The following is a 13,779-nucleotide window of genomic DNA, read 5'->3' on the forward strand; positions in this document are numbered from 1 at the left end:
GGGAAGGGTAAGCTGGGACGAAGTGAGAGAGTGGCATGGACATATATACACTACCAGATGTAAAATAGATAGCTAGTGGGAAGCAGCTGCATAGCACAGGGAGATCAGCTCGGTGCTTTGTGAGCACCTAGAGGGGTGGGATAAGGAGGGTGGGAGGGAGGGAGATGCAAGAGGGAGGGGATATGGGAACATATGTGTACGTATAGCTGATTCACTTTGTTATATAGCACCAACTAACACAACAATGTAAAGCAATTATACTCCAATAACGATGTTTAAAAAAAAAAAAGAGACCCTAAAGATGTTTTGATATATATATGATCTCAGTTGGGACCTCACTACCATCTCTTACAAGCCATAAAGATGGTGATAAGTCAACATACACTCTATACTTATTATATGCCAAGCATCATACATAGGCTCCATGTTTTTCTCATTTAGTTCTCACAACAATGCTGAGGTAGTTCCCGTTTCAGGAAAGAAGGCAGAGAGGGTAGCTTATAGTCATGGTTACAATGCAAGTGGTGGAGCTCCATATGAACCCAGGCATTCAGACTCAGTCTGTGCTCTGTTACACCCTGCTATACAGTCTCTACAACCCAGCCCTGCACCTATGCCTGGCCAATAGCAAGAGCACTGCTGCAATAGCTCTAGTTATGTCACCTCCTTACCAGCGGGATTCGTACTCATTCTGATCTTCCAACTTCCTCACTTTCTTCTTGATTATAGGCAACTTCTTGGTATCTATAAAAACTACATTTTCCTAGAAAACAGAAGAGGTAGATAGATGTTTTATTGTTCACACTGTTCTAGAAGGAAAAGTCAACTCTTCCTATTAACGGATTTAATCATGAAATCCCACGTTAGTGATGTAGACAATGAGTTCCATATGCAATCTTCAGCCTAAATTATAATTGTTTTAAGTCTTGGTAAAGGCTCAATTCAACAGTTTCAATGTGGCTATGTGCTACATGCTTGGGATGTAATCTCTTGGAGAGCTAGACAACTAATCCTAACGTTAAGTACTCTGAAATGCTTTTTAAATTTCAAATTCTCTGAGTCCAAAATCCAATTCATTGGCTCCTCCTGTTAATACCATACCACCTCCCTCCTACCTTAATTAGGTAGTTTGCAAGTTCCTTGAGGGCAAGGACTATCTTACTCATTTCTGTATCCCTGGTGCCAGGCAGTTAATACATTTCTTAGACAAAATCAAACTGTGTATATACAAACACACGAGTTAATAGTTTAGCACCTCATTTTATTTATAAACACACAGACCATACATTCTAATGATATAGCTAACATTTACTGGGTGCTTACTATGGTGTCAAGCATTTTTTTTTCATATATTATTCTTGAGTATTTTAAGGGGAGAGAGGAAAGAAAGTAAAAACCATTCTACTACCTGTACTGCTAGGTAAGAGGTGGGAGAAGGAAAAGCCCTGCCCTGAAGAGCTGGCATTAGAGCTCATCCTGGTTAAATTTCCAGATGAAGGAAGCCAGAGTAACGGATGGGCTACGATTCAATGAAGCCTGAAACAAGTGGCAAAACACAGGTTCTTACCCCTGTTGAGTATTTTGCATACATTACACCATTCCATTCCCCTTCAACTGAGCAGAAAGACTTCTTGTCATTTGGAGAACTAGATTAAAAAACAAAAACAAAAAAACACAAACATTTGTGTTAGTCTCAAATTGAAATTTCTCTACCAAAGAATCGCGTTAGTGTGGCCTACCTACACAGGGCAGAAAACAGAAGAGCAACTGTGAAGTCTTTGGGGAAGGCAGCTTAATAAAACTGGATTTCTCAGAGCCAACTAGAAGAATGAGGGCCCTAAAGAAGATGCTAGTAGACTCAAGATCCCAGAAACTGTGGGTGTGAGATGCGCTAGGTGCTGGGACCACGGCAAACTAGGGACAGTCCCTGCCCTCGAGCTGTTCACAGTCTAGTGGGGAGACACTGCCATTGAGATTCTGGGTGGCAAGTGCTGTGGTGAGTTCAGGTGAGCACTGGAGACCAAGGGCAACACTGCTAGGATGAGGATCAGAGAAGGCTTCACTTAAGGATACAATGCTGGAGACCAGGCTTTCATCTTCAGGCTGAAAGGGACCTCTGGGTCACACCATTTTACCTCTTTTCCTAAGCAAGGATCCCTTCCTCAGAAGCCCCAACAGGTTTTACTTGGACCTGACAGTGATGTGTATGGCAGGTACGGAACTTAGAAGATAAGCATTACAACAAAGGACGGATTAGGAAGGGCAAGGCATGGACATAGAAGGAGGCTAGGAGGTCAGAAAGAGAAAAATACACAGGGTAGAGGGATGAAGTTGCTATCAGTAGACTGAAACTTGCTTCCTCTACGACTTGGTGCTTTGTGTGAAGGAGGACAAAGGGAAAGAAAAATGGTAGCATTCCAAGTTTAGAAGGTTATTGTGCAGTGGTTCTCAAAGTATGGTCTGGAGACCCCTGGGGCTTCCCAAGACCCTCTTAGGTCAAAACTATTTTCATAATATTTAGGGCTTTCCTGGTGGCGCAGTGGTTGAGAGTCCGCCTGCCAATGCGGGGGACATGGGTTCGTGCCCCGGTCCGGGAAGATCCCACAGGCCGCGGAGCGGCTGGGCCCGTGAGCCATGGCAGCTGAGCCTGCACGTCTGGAGCCTGTGCTCCGCAACGGGGGAGGCCACAACAGTGAGAGGCCCGTGTAATGCAAAACAAAAACTATTTTCACAATATTTAGACATTACCCTAATTTGAAACGCCCACCAAGCACCAGTCTTTCTACTATACGTCGCTGTGACTGGCCAAACAATCTGCTAGCAGCTCCTGTTGGTGCTGGTTGGTTGCCTCTAAGGAATTCTGAGAAGCAGGCCCACCCAGGTCTTTGTTCTGGACATTCTATTTCCCCCACCTGCCTATTTTAAGGGAGCAGCCACATTATCATGGTGACTTGTGCTATTCCCTAACCTCTGCCTGTATTTTCTGACTGCAATAATATTTTGGATTTTACAGTGATCCTTAGTAAACATCTTGTGTTCGTGGTCCCGTCCTGCCCTGCTTAAGAGTTTTTTGGATGCTGATTCTGTCATCCAAATTAAATTATCTCCCTAAAAAACTGGTTAACCAATCCTGTGTCTTCCATCTGCAACACTGTTCCCAATAAGGCCTTTGAGGTCAGAGAAAGTCCTACAGATTTTCCTCTTCTAGGCAGGCCCTAGACCACCCAACTGACTGTTTACCCAGACAGCACAGCTGTCTTCATCTGATGCTAGAGTGTCAAACAGAACCAAGCAAAGATGTGACGGTTACTGTTTCTCCCCAGCAAAGGCACAGAAAAAAGGACTATGAGGGCTTTGAGACACTTCGGTGGGAGCCACAGGGTCTACTGTATGGGCTAGCTCGTGGTCCAATCCAGCAATAATGAGTCAGGCACCCATAATCTGGGTTACCTAGGAAATCCAGGAAGACTCTTTCAGTTCCCCATTTGCAAGTCAGGTTCCTAGGAAGGAAATCCCACCAATGACCTCAGGTTGTCCTTCTGAGATGGGATTTTAGGAAGAGACATGACACACAAGATGTGAAGTAAGTTTACAAAGACAGAACCATTAAAATGGTCAATTCCTGATGGAAGTTATAGTTCAAGACAAAAGGAAAAGTATTTCAGAGAAGCAGAAGCACCGAAGCAGAAAAACAAAATACCTACAAAATCTCAGCAGTAACTCTGTGCTTCTTGCCCCCATAGAAAGGTTTAGTGTGGAAGACGATATTGGCACTATAGCCAGTCTTGGAACAATTAATATTGCATTCTCCGCCTAGTTCCACCCAGGGCACTGTGAGGATAGACCTGCAAAATCAAAAGTTTCAGGTAAGGCTGACAGTTCAGAGGAAAGAAAGGAGGGGCACAGCTTAAGGAACAAAGGAACAGCAGGGTCTGCTGCTTGCTAATCAGAGGAATGCACACAGCTCTACTTGCCTTCCATAACCATTGGGGAATGTGAGAATGTAATGTTCATCATGGTCTAGACATGAGACACAGCCTGTGGAGACAAGAGATGGAATTTCAGCTAAGTAGTTGACGGAATCTCCATTCAGTTTAGGGAAAATCAATCTTGCACCCCACCCCTGCTCTCACGCCCAATACACATGCTTCCCTGCAAACAATGACATCAAAACTGGCTTTCTGGGGCCATTTACTCTTACTAGATAGGTGTCCAGCACATATTAGGATGACATAAAATTCTATTAACACTGTAGTCCACCAAAAGCCCACAGACTTACCCTGTCCTATGTTGTGCACCCCAATTGACATCCCAAGGAATTTTGATTTGGTCCAGATATGAGCATTGAATTGTATCTTCTTGTTAAAACACTCAGCATAAAAGGCTGAAACTGAATAGAAATTGTTTTCAATTAGTGCACTACATAGCCACAGTCCCCTCTCCAACTCCATTAACCCAGAGAAAAAACTGGCTGCATGGGGAAAATCCTTTACCGCTCAAAGAACAGCCTTGAATGTAGTCAGGAATTACCCACCTGCCTTTTATACCCTGCTTCCCCCAATGCAAGCATCCGTTCAGGACCATGTGGGCAGGAACTTCCCTGAACCATGAGGCTATGACCAATCCCAGAGGCTTAAAAACAAAGGGTCTGTCTGTTCTTCTGGTCAGCAAGCATGTTCCTGCCCCAGCCCCAACCTGGGCCCATCCAGTATTACCAGTCTTAATGCTGCATCCAGCAAATAACACGGGAGGACACACCTTCTTTCCACTATGCCAGGAATATACTGTGCAGAAACTACGTCTTTTTTATATAAACTGTCTTCAGAGTTGCTGGGATCACTACAGCACAGCTCATGCTGTGAAAGATGACTTCAGAAGCACTAAAAGGTGGCTTCTCAAATCCCTTCTTTTTATATATAATTAAGCAGTGAAGCCTAATAGAGTCTTTGGAACTTATACCAGGAACAGATATGAGGAACCAATCCTCACAGGATTGGGAAGATACAGGTGGCCATAAAACTGACCGTGCAGTGGCCTCAGTTATGGAGCTCATTATGACCCTCTTTAGACAGAACAGTTTGAAAGTGGCTATTGCCAAGGAGCTCTGTAACTTACTGGGTGGATGATGGGAAACCTGCTCAGCCACGAATGTTACGCTATTCTTGGAAACCCAGGGAACTGGTCCTTCTGAAACTAGCTCCTGCAAGTAAACAGAACATCATTTTCTTTTGGTGTGGAAACAAATGACAGCGCAGAAAATCTAATAACTGGAGTCTCTGCCTCCCAAGGTGGTTAACTGCTTCCTCCTCTACACACCCAAAACATCTTATATATACTTTTCTTGTGGCACTTATACTACTGGAATTACTGCTTTGTGTCAGTCTCCCTAAGTCTCTCTGACTAAGACATTATTGAAGACAAGGACCACGTGCCTAACTCAGGGCCAGGCCTGGCACAGAACAGGGACTTATCAATGTCTGCAATATGAACAGGAACAGACACATTGCTTCTGTCTTCAGGAAAGGACTACATGTAATGTATCATTTGGAAAGGGAAAAATACAGAGAGTTATTTTTAAGGAGAGATTATTATGTGAAAGCCAGTGTGGGCCAGGGGCTTATTTTTTTCACCCCTAGAGGCCTTTTAGCATTTAGTTGGGTCTTCCATGTTGGTTGTTTTCCTCAAATCAACCCCCAAATGTTGGAGCCCTGTGGCTCAGGTCTCAGTTAACTATTCTTCTCTAGATGTCTTCCTAGATGACTTCATCTAATCCCAGGGATTTAAGTGCCTTCTAAATACACTAAAATCTCTGAAAGCCCCGTCTCCATCCTAGACCTCTCTCTCCCTTGAACTCTTAAATTCTAACTGCCTACTTGACAGTTCCACTTACATGTCTAACAGACCCCTTATAATTTATATTTCAAATTGGAGTTCTGGATTTTTCCCTCCCCAAATCCAATCTTCTCCTCTTTAGTAAATGGCACCAACCAACTGCTGAAGCCCACAAGCAAGGATTCATCTCTGACTGTCCCCTTTCCCTCACCTTGCCCAACCCATCTAGCAGCCCTGCCTCCAAAATATAGCTTGAATCAACCATGTCTCTCCTGGAATAATGCCAAAACCTCCTCAGTGGTCTCCTTGCTTCTATTTGCCCCTTTCCAATTCATTTTTCACAAAATAATTATAATGACCTTTTCAAAGCAAAAATGAGTTCCTGATAAGCCATAAAATTACCATTATGGTCCAGGAGGACTTTGCATGATCTGATTTCTAAATTTCTATCCTCATCTCACGCCACTCTTTCTCCTTGCTCACTGTGTTCAAAATATGCTGATCCAACAACACTGTTCTTCTACGGGTGGTAAACATCTTTTGTTCAGTGCCTTTACCATTATTATCTGCCTCCAAATAAAATGAAATCTTGAATCAGTACACTAAAAGCTAAGTACTAAGTATCTAAATACTAAGGTAATTTAAAATGTCAGTGGAGAACTCACCACATTCTCTTCTGTATCATTTGGTAACGTCCAGTGACACTGAAAGATCTCGCCCAGAACGGGGTTGTACGGCTTTTTGGCAACTGATCCTTTCCTTCCTGCATGAAAGGCTGAGAGGTACCATTTTACAACCTGAACCATTCGGTCTCTGGCATCCTTCTGGTCACTAATACTGTAAGGGAGAAAGACAAAATTTAACACCCGGTTTTCTGACAGCACCCTCAGCATGGTCCACCCTAAGCCAGGCTAAGAGGACCCAGGACCAGGAGCTACCTCGGTCTCTTTTTAAAACTGAAGTATAATATACATAATTAAAAATACCAGTCTTAACCGTTTGGTTTGATGAACTTGAAAAAATGCTTATATCCGTTTAATTAATCACCATGCAATCAAGATACAGAACATCTCCATTACCCCCAAGTTTCCCAATCCTCCTTTCCAAGCAATCCCCAACCCTTACCCTGAGGCAAACACTGTTTCTGGTTTCTAAGACCATTAGCTTTGCTTGTTCCAGAACTTCATACTTATAAGTGCATTGTTTAACTGCCAAATAGTTGCAGATTTTCTGGATATATTTGTTATTGATTTCTGATTTAATTATTCCATGATCAGTAAACATATTCCATATGGCTCCAATTATTTTCAAGTTATTACGTCTTCCTAGTATACGGTCTATCTTGATGAATGTTCCATTTACACTTAAAAAGACTATTATACAAATTGTTTGGTAATGTTTTAGAAAAGTCAATTGGACTTTCTATAGCCTCACTGATTTCCAGAGGGGTGGGGGGAGGTGTGTGCTGCTCAATCAATTCCCGAGGGAGGAATTTCCAACCTTGATTGTGTACTTGTCTATTTCTCCCTTCAGTCAATTTTTGCTGCATATATTTGAAGTTGTTTTACATATTTAGGATTATTATTTATTCTTGATAAACCGACTCATCATATCATATGAAATATCCCTACTTGTCTCTGCTAATATTTCTTGTCTTAAAAAATATCCTTTGATACTAATACAGCGACACCAGCTTTGTTATGCTTAGTGTTTTGCATGGTATATCTCTGTCCATCCTTTTAACTAATCAGTGTCTTCATATTTAAAGTCTCTCTCTTGCAAACAGCGTACAGATGAATCTTGCTTTTTTTATCCAGTCTTATAATCACTGTTCTCTTAAATGGAGCGTGTATGCTATTCACATTTAGTGTAATACTGATATAGTTGGGTTTAACTCTATCATCTTGGTATTTTTCTATTTGGCCTCTTTATTCTTTGTTCCATTATATTTCCTTTCCTCCTTTTTGGGGAGTTAGAATTTTCAGAATTCCATTTAATCTTATCTATTGGCTTTTTAGTTGTACTAGTGTGTTTTTTATGTCATTCCTCCAGGGACCTCATAGCTTAAATTCTTATACATTAAAAACTATCCTTAAACCTCAAATCTATATCTAATGAATAACTGGTACTTTCCATTTATTTATGTTACCAATAAATACTTACATTTTATTTGTTCAATTATGTATGAATTTGAACAGTGCCATAGCTATTTGAATTTCTGCCCTTTGGGAATTGGTTAAATGGGTCTCTGAAAATCTTCATTAAGAAGGTATGTATCAATGTCATCCAATGTGCCCACCCACTGTGAAGCTTCAGTAAACCACAGCCCAAGGCCAAGGAATGCAATCAGAGAAGACGGATTAGAACACCCCATTACAAAGAAAATATTGCTGCTACCATTGAAATGCAACTCACTCACCTCCTCATAAATCAATCCCACCTTTAGATTAGCTCTGTCCTTCATACATGTATCTAATATTGCAAGCTTTGTATTTGAAATTTATGCATCAGGCTATACTCTGGACACTGGACTGTAAACTCCTCAAAGGCAGACACTGTGACTCTTTCCCTTTCCAGCTCATAACAAAGTGCCTGGCAAACAATAGGTGCTTTAGAAAGGTTTGCTAAACTCGGATAACTGAAATTCATTGGATATAGTGTAAATAATTTAACAGTGATTACCAATTCCTGGATCAAATAAGATCCTAGCCTTGGCTCCGTAAATCCTAGCTACCTTAACAGGCACTCAAGATTTTTTCAAGTGTTTAACTTGGTTGCCTAACAATATCACTGCCAAATAATCTAAGCAAACAGGCATCTAATACAAACGAAATATTCAATTCCACTTTTCCCCAGAAATGTCTGAAAGGCAAAGGGATCTATCTATCCTGCCAAGGCAGAAAGCTAATGGGTAAAGTCTTAAAAAAACTGGAAAATACTATATTGAGTCAAATACCTCACAAACAGGTCCGGATGTGCAAAAAAGTCTGCATACATTTCTAAAAGAGATCTTCTTTCAAGAATAAATGTTGGAAGAACTACCTGAAAAACATACATATTTGACCCTTGAGGATCAAATTCCACTACAGATAAACAGATTGCTGAACTGCTTAAAAAAAAAAAAGTAAATGAAAACAAAAAACTCATTCCAATCATAGTAACACGCACCAAGTACTGCCCAGGCATGCTTCTGATACCTACTTCTCAAACTGTTCTGATTCAGAATGCCCATTAACCTGCCCAACATATGAAAAACAGAGATTTTGAATGTTCAAATGTCACTTCCTCTTTGCAACCTCCCTTTAGCTCCCCGAATCAGTGTAACAATAACAACAACTACTCAGTAGCAACCCTTTGATACCTATATGACCTTCTGGAGTATCACGTACACATGATCTTATTAAACTGTACAACAATCCCGTTAAGAAGAAATTATCATCTTTATTTTACAGCAGAGAAAAATGAAGCTCAAAAGGGTGAAAAATTTTCTCACCGCTCTGTTATTCAGTGGAATTCAAAATCGGGTCTGTCTGGTTACGGGGGTGGTGCAGGGCCTGCTCACTTCCCCTCTATCATCGTAGGTGCACTAGGGAACTTATTTGCTTATGGGTCTGTGTCCGCAAATGAACAATGAGCTCCTAGAATGCAAGGGCCATACTTATTTCTACTTGCATCTTCAGTTACTATCCCCAAAGTAAGAAAAATTTAAATAAGTAACTGAAGGAATAAACAAAATGAAGAAGAGAATAAAGATGGGATTCAACAAACTTCTTCATCATGGGGCTGAGCCCATGAAGAAAAATGCTGAGGGGCTGGGAATGTGGCAGAGGAGAAAGTAAAGAAGAAATTGGAAAATAAAGAAAAAGGATAAGATAGATTAGGATTAACCAATTAAAAAAGGAATGAAGGAATAGTTTTTGAAATGTGTATCAGATTAGACATTATTCATTATGGAAGTAGCGTATCATAGTAAGTAAAAATTCCTTTAAATGTAGTAATTACTGTATATCTGCTATATTTAAGATCGTGTGGTAAATGCTATGGAGGCAGCAAAGGTTAAGTATGAGAGAATAATACCAGCATTTAAATTTTAGGTAGAATGTGATAAATATCATACAAGAGATGCTCAAGGTACCATGGAAATTGAGGAGAGGCAAAGATCATGTTCTGTTTGGGGAACCAGAATGAGGGCAGTTTGGAAACAACTTATTGAGGTGGGGTGCTAAAGAAAAGCCTTAGAGAGTAGGCTATAAGAGACAGAGGGAAAAACAGAAGAACAAGACATGGAGATTGGTGGGGGGACAGAAAATGAGTGTGACAGGGACTGACCAGTGGACCAGTATTGCTGCGTATATAAAGAGGAATGATGGAACACAAGCTTGAAAAGAAAAACTGTGGTTCTAACATTTAAAATGTTTATTATCAGGCTCCAGAGTTTAAATGTTCCACAGAACATGTATGTTCATAATATACATATGCTTAGATTGGCAAGTAAGCTTGGTACAATTTCCTACCACTCTTGGAGAACACAGAGATTCTAAATCACTAAGTAAGACTGCTGAAGAACAAGACAGAACTAAGTATCTTAAAGTATAAACAGGTCTTGCAAATCAACAAGAAGAAGATTACTATTGCCAGTAGAATAATGAACAAAAGAACTGAACAGGCAATTTGAAAAAGAAGAAATGGCCAAAAACCATAAATTTGATTTGATGTGTAATCAAAAAAAAATTTTTTTCCCTCCCTACTTAAAAGTTTTCTTAAGAACTCTCATTCAATACATCTTCTTCAGTGTTTTTAGCACTATACTGATGCATGCCATTATGTCAAGCCACTGGAACACTGATAAAAGTGAGCTGGGTTAGGCTGTCTTAAACCTGGGTTCAAGTACTTATTTTGTCACTTCTTAGGTGTGAGGAAGCCCTGGAAAATTAATTCAACCTCTGCAAGTTTCTGTAAAAGGAGGATAATTATATGCCTTGCTTAAATCTTATTTTTTTTAATTTTTATCTTTTGCTGTACGCGGACCTCTCACTGTTGTGGCCTCTCCCGTTGCGGAGCACAGGCTCCGGACACGCAGGCTCAGCAGCCATGGCTCACGGGCCCAGCCGCTCCCCGGCATGTGGGATCTTCCCAGACCCGGGCACAAACCAGTGTCCCCTGCATCGGCAGGCGGACTCTCAACCACTGCACCACCAGGGAAGCCCCTTAGGATTGTTTTGAAGACCAAATGAGGTAAGCGGGATGTGACTTTATAGTATTTCCAAACACTACAATGTATTTGGAAAATAACTCTTTATAGAAAATATTTGAAGTGAGAAAGTATTTTTATAGATAGGAAAATGAGATACAAATTTAAGGTATTATTGTAATAATACTTCGGAATGTACAAGGGAATCAAGATTTCAGAATCTGCTGGCAAGCATAGCCATTTATGCCAATAAAGATTTCTAAAATAGCTAATTTGGCAAAAATTAAACTTTTAGTGGCTCCAAACCCAAACCTGGACTACCTGGCAGAGGAAATTATGCGAGGCCAAAATTACACACTTGATTGTGGCACACACTTTTGGTTGCCTATGTACACCTCTACTAACAGAACTTTCATTCAGTTCAGGTTCAGGCTATAGGTTGCCATGAGAGTCACAGGGCCCTCCCAGATCTCAAGGGGTGAATGTGGATTAATCTAAGCCAATCATTTAACCTCCTTTACCAGTGATTTAGGTAATCACACCTGGTTTAGGCGTGCACACCTGCCTAGTTCTGGCCAATGAGATTCAATTGGCAGTTTGATGGGCCACTGTTGTTATATGTTCTCCCTATTACAACAACAAAATTCATGAAAAGAAATTATTTCCTGCCTCTTTGACATATTTGCATAAGGATGTGATAACTGGAAGTGCAGCAGTCATTTTGCAATGATGAGAAGACAGGTCTGAGTGTGAATGTCAGCATGCTAAGGATGGCAGAGCAGAGAGACTGAAGGAACCTAGGTCCTTTCTCACATTGTTGACCCACTACGAATTAGTCAATCCTGGAAATACTCTACTCTGGACTTCTCATTACATGAGATAATAAACATAGCATTATTCAAGATACTGTTAGGTGGGTCTTCTATTACTGAAGACCAAAACCAACCAAGGTAGAAGATGTAGAAAAGAAATATATTATAAATGTCAACATCTAAAATTAAGCTGTATCATCTTTCAAATGTGAAGTTACAATTCTGCTCCAGCAATTATACAATCAATCTAATGATCACTGAAAAAATTCTGAGGACAATCTCCTGCAAATATTCTCTTACCTAGAACTTTCCCAGCAAGTATGTTTGTTGCACAAATTTTCCGTTTTCATTTAGATTTGGGGTAAAAATTTTTATTATAGACACTTACTAGAAAGTATTATGGATTAGTTTACAGATTTTGAAATCCACAACCAGATAAGAATCTCAGTTCTGCCGCTTAAATAAGACTTAGCCAAGTTACTTAACCTCTATGAGCTTTAGTTTCCTCATCTATAAAATGGTGTTAACAATAACACCTAACTTTGTAGTGCTGTGGTGAGAATTAGGTAAAAGGATGAGGCTTTTAGCACAGGGGCGGGGACATATGCAGGCACCTATACACCAGTCTCCTACATCAATCAGGTATTCTATTTAGAGTGCCAGGTTTAAATTCAAATTCAAATCCAGAACCACAATAATTATATGGCTCAACATGTGTCATACAGTTTTCCACTCACTACCTGTTCCATTCCTTACAACAACCCTGTAAAGTAGGTCACTGTATGTCCATTTTGTATATGAGAAACCCAAAGATCATAGAGAAAGGGACTTGCTCAAGCTCACACAGTTTGGTAACAGCTGAAGTAGGATGTAAGCACAGGTCCTCTAACCCTGAGATCAGAACTCTGCTCATTTTGATTCCATGCACACTACACTGCTTTAGGTTTTGTTCAGACTACTAACCAAGCCCAATACTATTCCATGCTTGCCCCCAATAAAATCCAAATCATAATCTATACAATCCATATGTACTATCTCTATGAAATTATCCTAGGTTTACTTATTTCATCCATTTATAAAAATTTTCAGTTAACTCAGGTACATATGTATTGATTCATAACAAGACAAAAGTATAAACAGAAGTTATGTCATTATACTACATTTGCAGACACACTCACCATACGATCACTGAGGATCTACATATACACATTAAGACTAACAGCAAATACCAAATTTGATTCTTACCTTAGTAAGATCCATTCCAAGCCTAACCTGTGACAACAGATGCATGATAACACTCTTGTGCTCTTCCACCGACCCTGCCTCCCCGTCATCATCTCTATCATCATGTGAATCGAAAAGGTCTAAAATAAAACAGATCTTCTTAGACTGGTGTTAAACTGGGCCAATCTGTGCTGTTACCAAGTATTATACATTTTTTTTCAAACAAATATTTTTAAGAAAAAAAAGGTAAACTCTCCAAGGCTGCTTACCAGCATCACTTGTTCCATTGGACATGGAAGAATTAAGTGATTCCGTGGTATCTGGGCGCTTTAGACTATTTCCTGAGCTGCTGTGTGTCAAGACTGAGGCAGATCCAGAGGAACTAAAAAAAATTAATCACCTTCTTAAGCTTTTTAAAAAAGCAATTTAAAATCATAGTAAGATACCAATCTATTTAAAACCAATATATGGAGATAGCTGACAGAAACTAACTAGACCCTTAAAGTTAGCTGGTTACATACATACACACATACATGCTTTCCAACTCTCTCCCCATCAGGCTCATGTTTTCTGCATGGTGTATGCTCAACCAAGCCATGTTGAAAGGCCATGAAAAATTGGTAAGGTTTTGCCTCTGCGTGTAAGTTTAAAACTTGAGTTCATTTTCCAATTTTGTTACTTTGCATAAATGTAGGTATGTCATAATTCTTGGCAACCATT

The 13,779-nt window shown here is 40.2% G+C and overlaps 1 protein-coding gene across 5 annotated transcripts in view; it reads right to left on the reverse strand.

The window, feature by feature from the left end:
- The window catches only part of OSBPL9 (oxysterol binding protein like 9), a gene marked incomplete at its 5' end in the record, with an annotated part of 168,637 nt that overhangs the window by 2,393 nt on the left and 152,465 nt on the right, over positions 1–13,779 (reverse strand). For all 5 annotated transcript variants that reach the window (XM_081224123.1, XM_081224122.1, XM_081224124.1 and 2 more), the window contains 10 exons: positions 672–763; positions 1,568–1,646; positions 3,705–3,845; positions 3,975–4,038; positions 4,280–4,390; positions 5,116–5,200; positions 6,498–6,669; positions 8,789–8,874; positions 13,081–13,199; positions 13,329–13,441. In XM_081224123.1, coding sequence (XP_081080249.1) covers positions 672–763; positions 1,568–1,646; positions 3,705–3,845; positions 3,975–4,038; positions 4,280–4,390; positions 5,116–5,200; positions 6,498–6,669; positions 8,789–8,874; positions 13,081–13,199; positions 13,329–13,441 — 1,062 coding nt within the window. The remainder of the gene's footprint in view (positions 1–671; positions 764–1,567; positions 1,647–3,704; positions 3,846–3,974; positions 4,039–4,279; positions 4,391–5,115; positions 5,201–6,497; positions 6,670–8,788; positions 8,875–13,080; positions 13,200–13,328; positions 13,442–13,779) is intronic.

Source organism: Mesoplodon bidens (assembly GCF_964165515.1).
Source record: "Mesoplodon bidens genome assembly, chromosome: 2".
Taxonomy (NCBI): Eukaryota; Metazoa; Chordata; class Mammalia; order Artiodactyla; family Ziphiidae; genus Mesoplodon; species Mesoplodon bidens.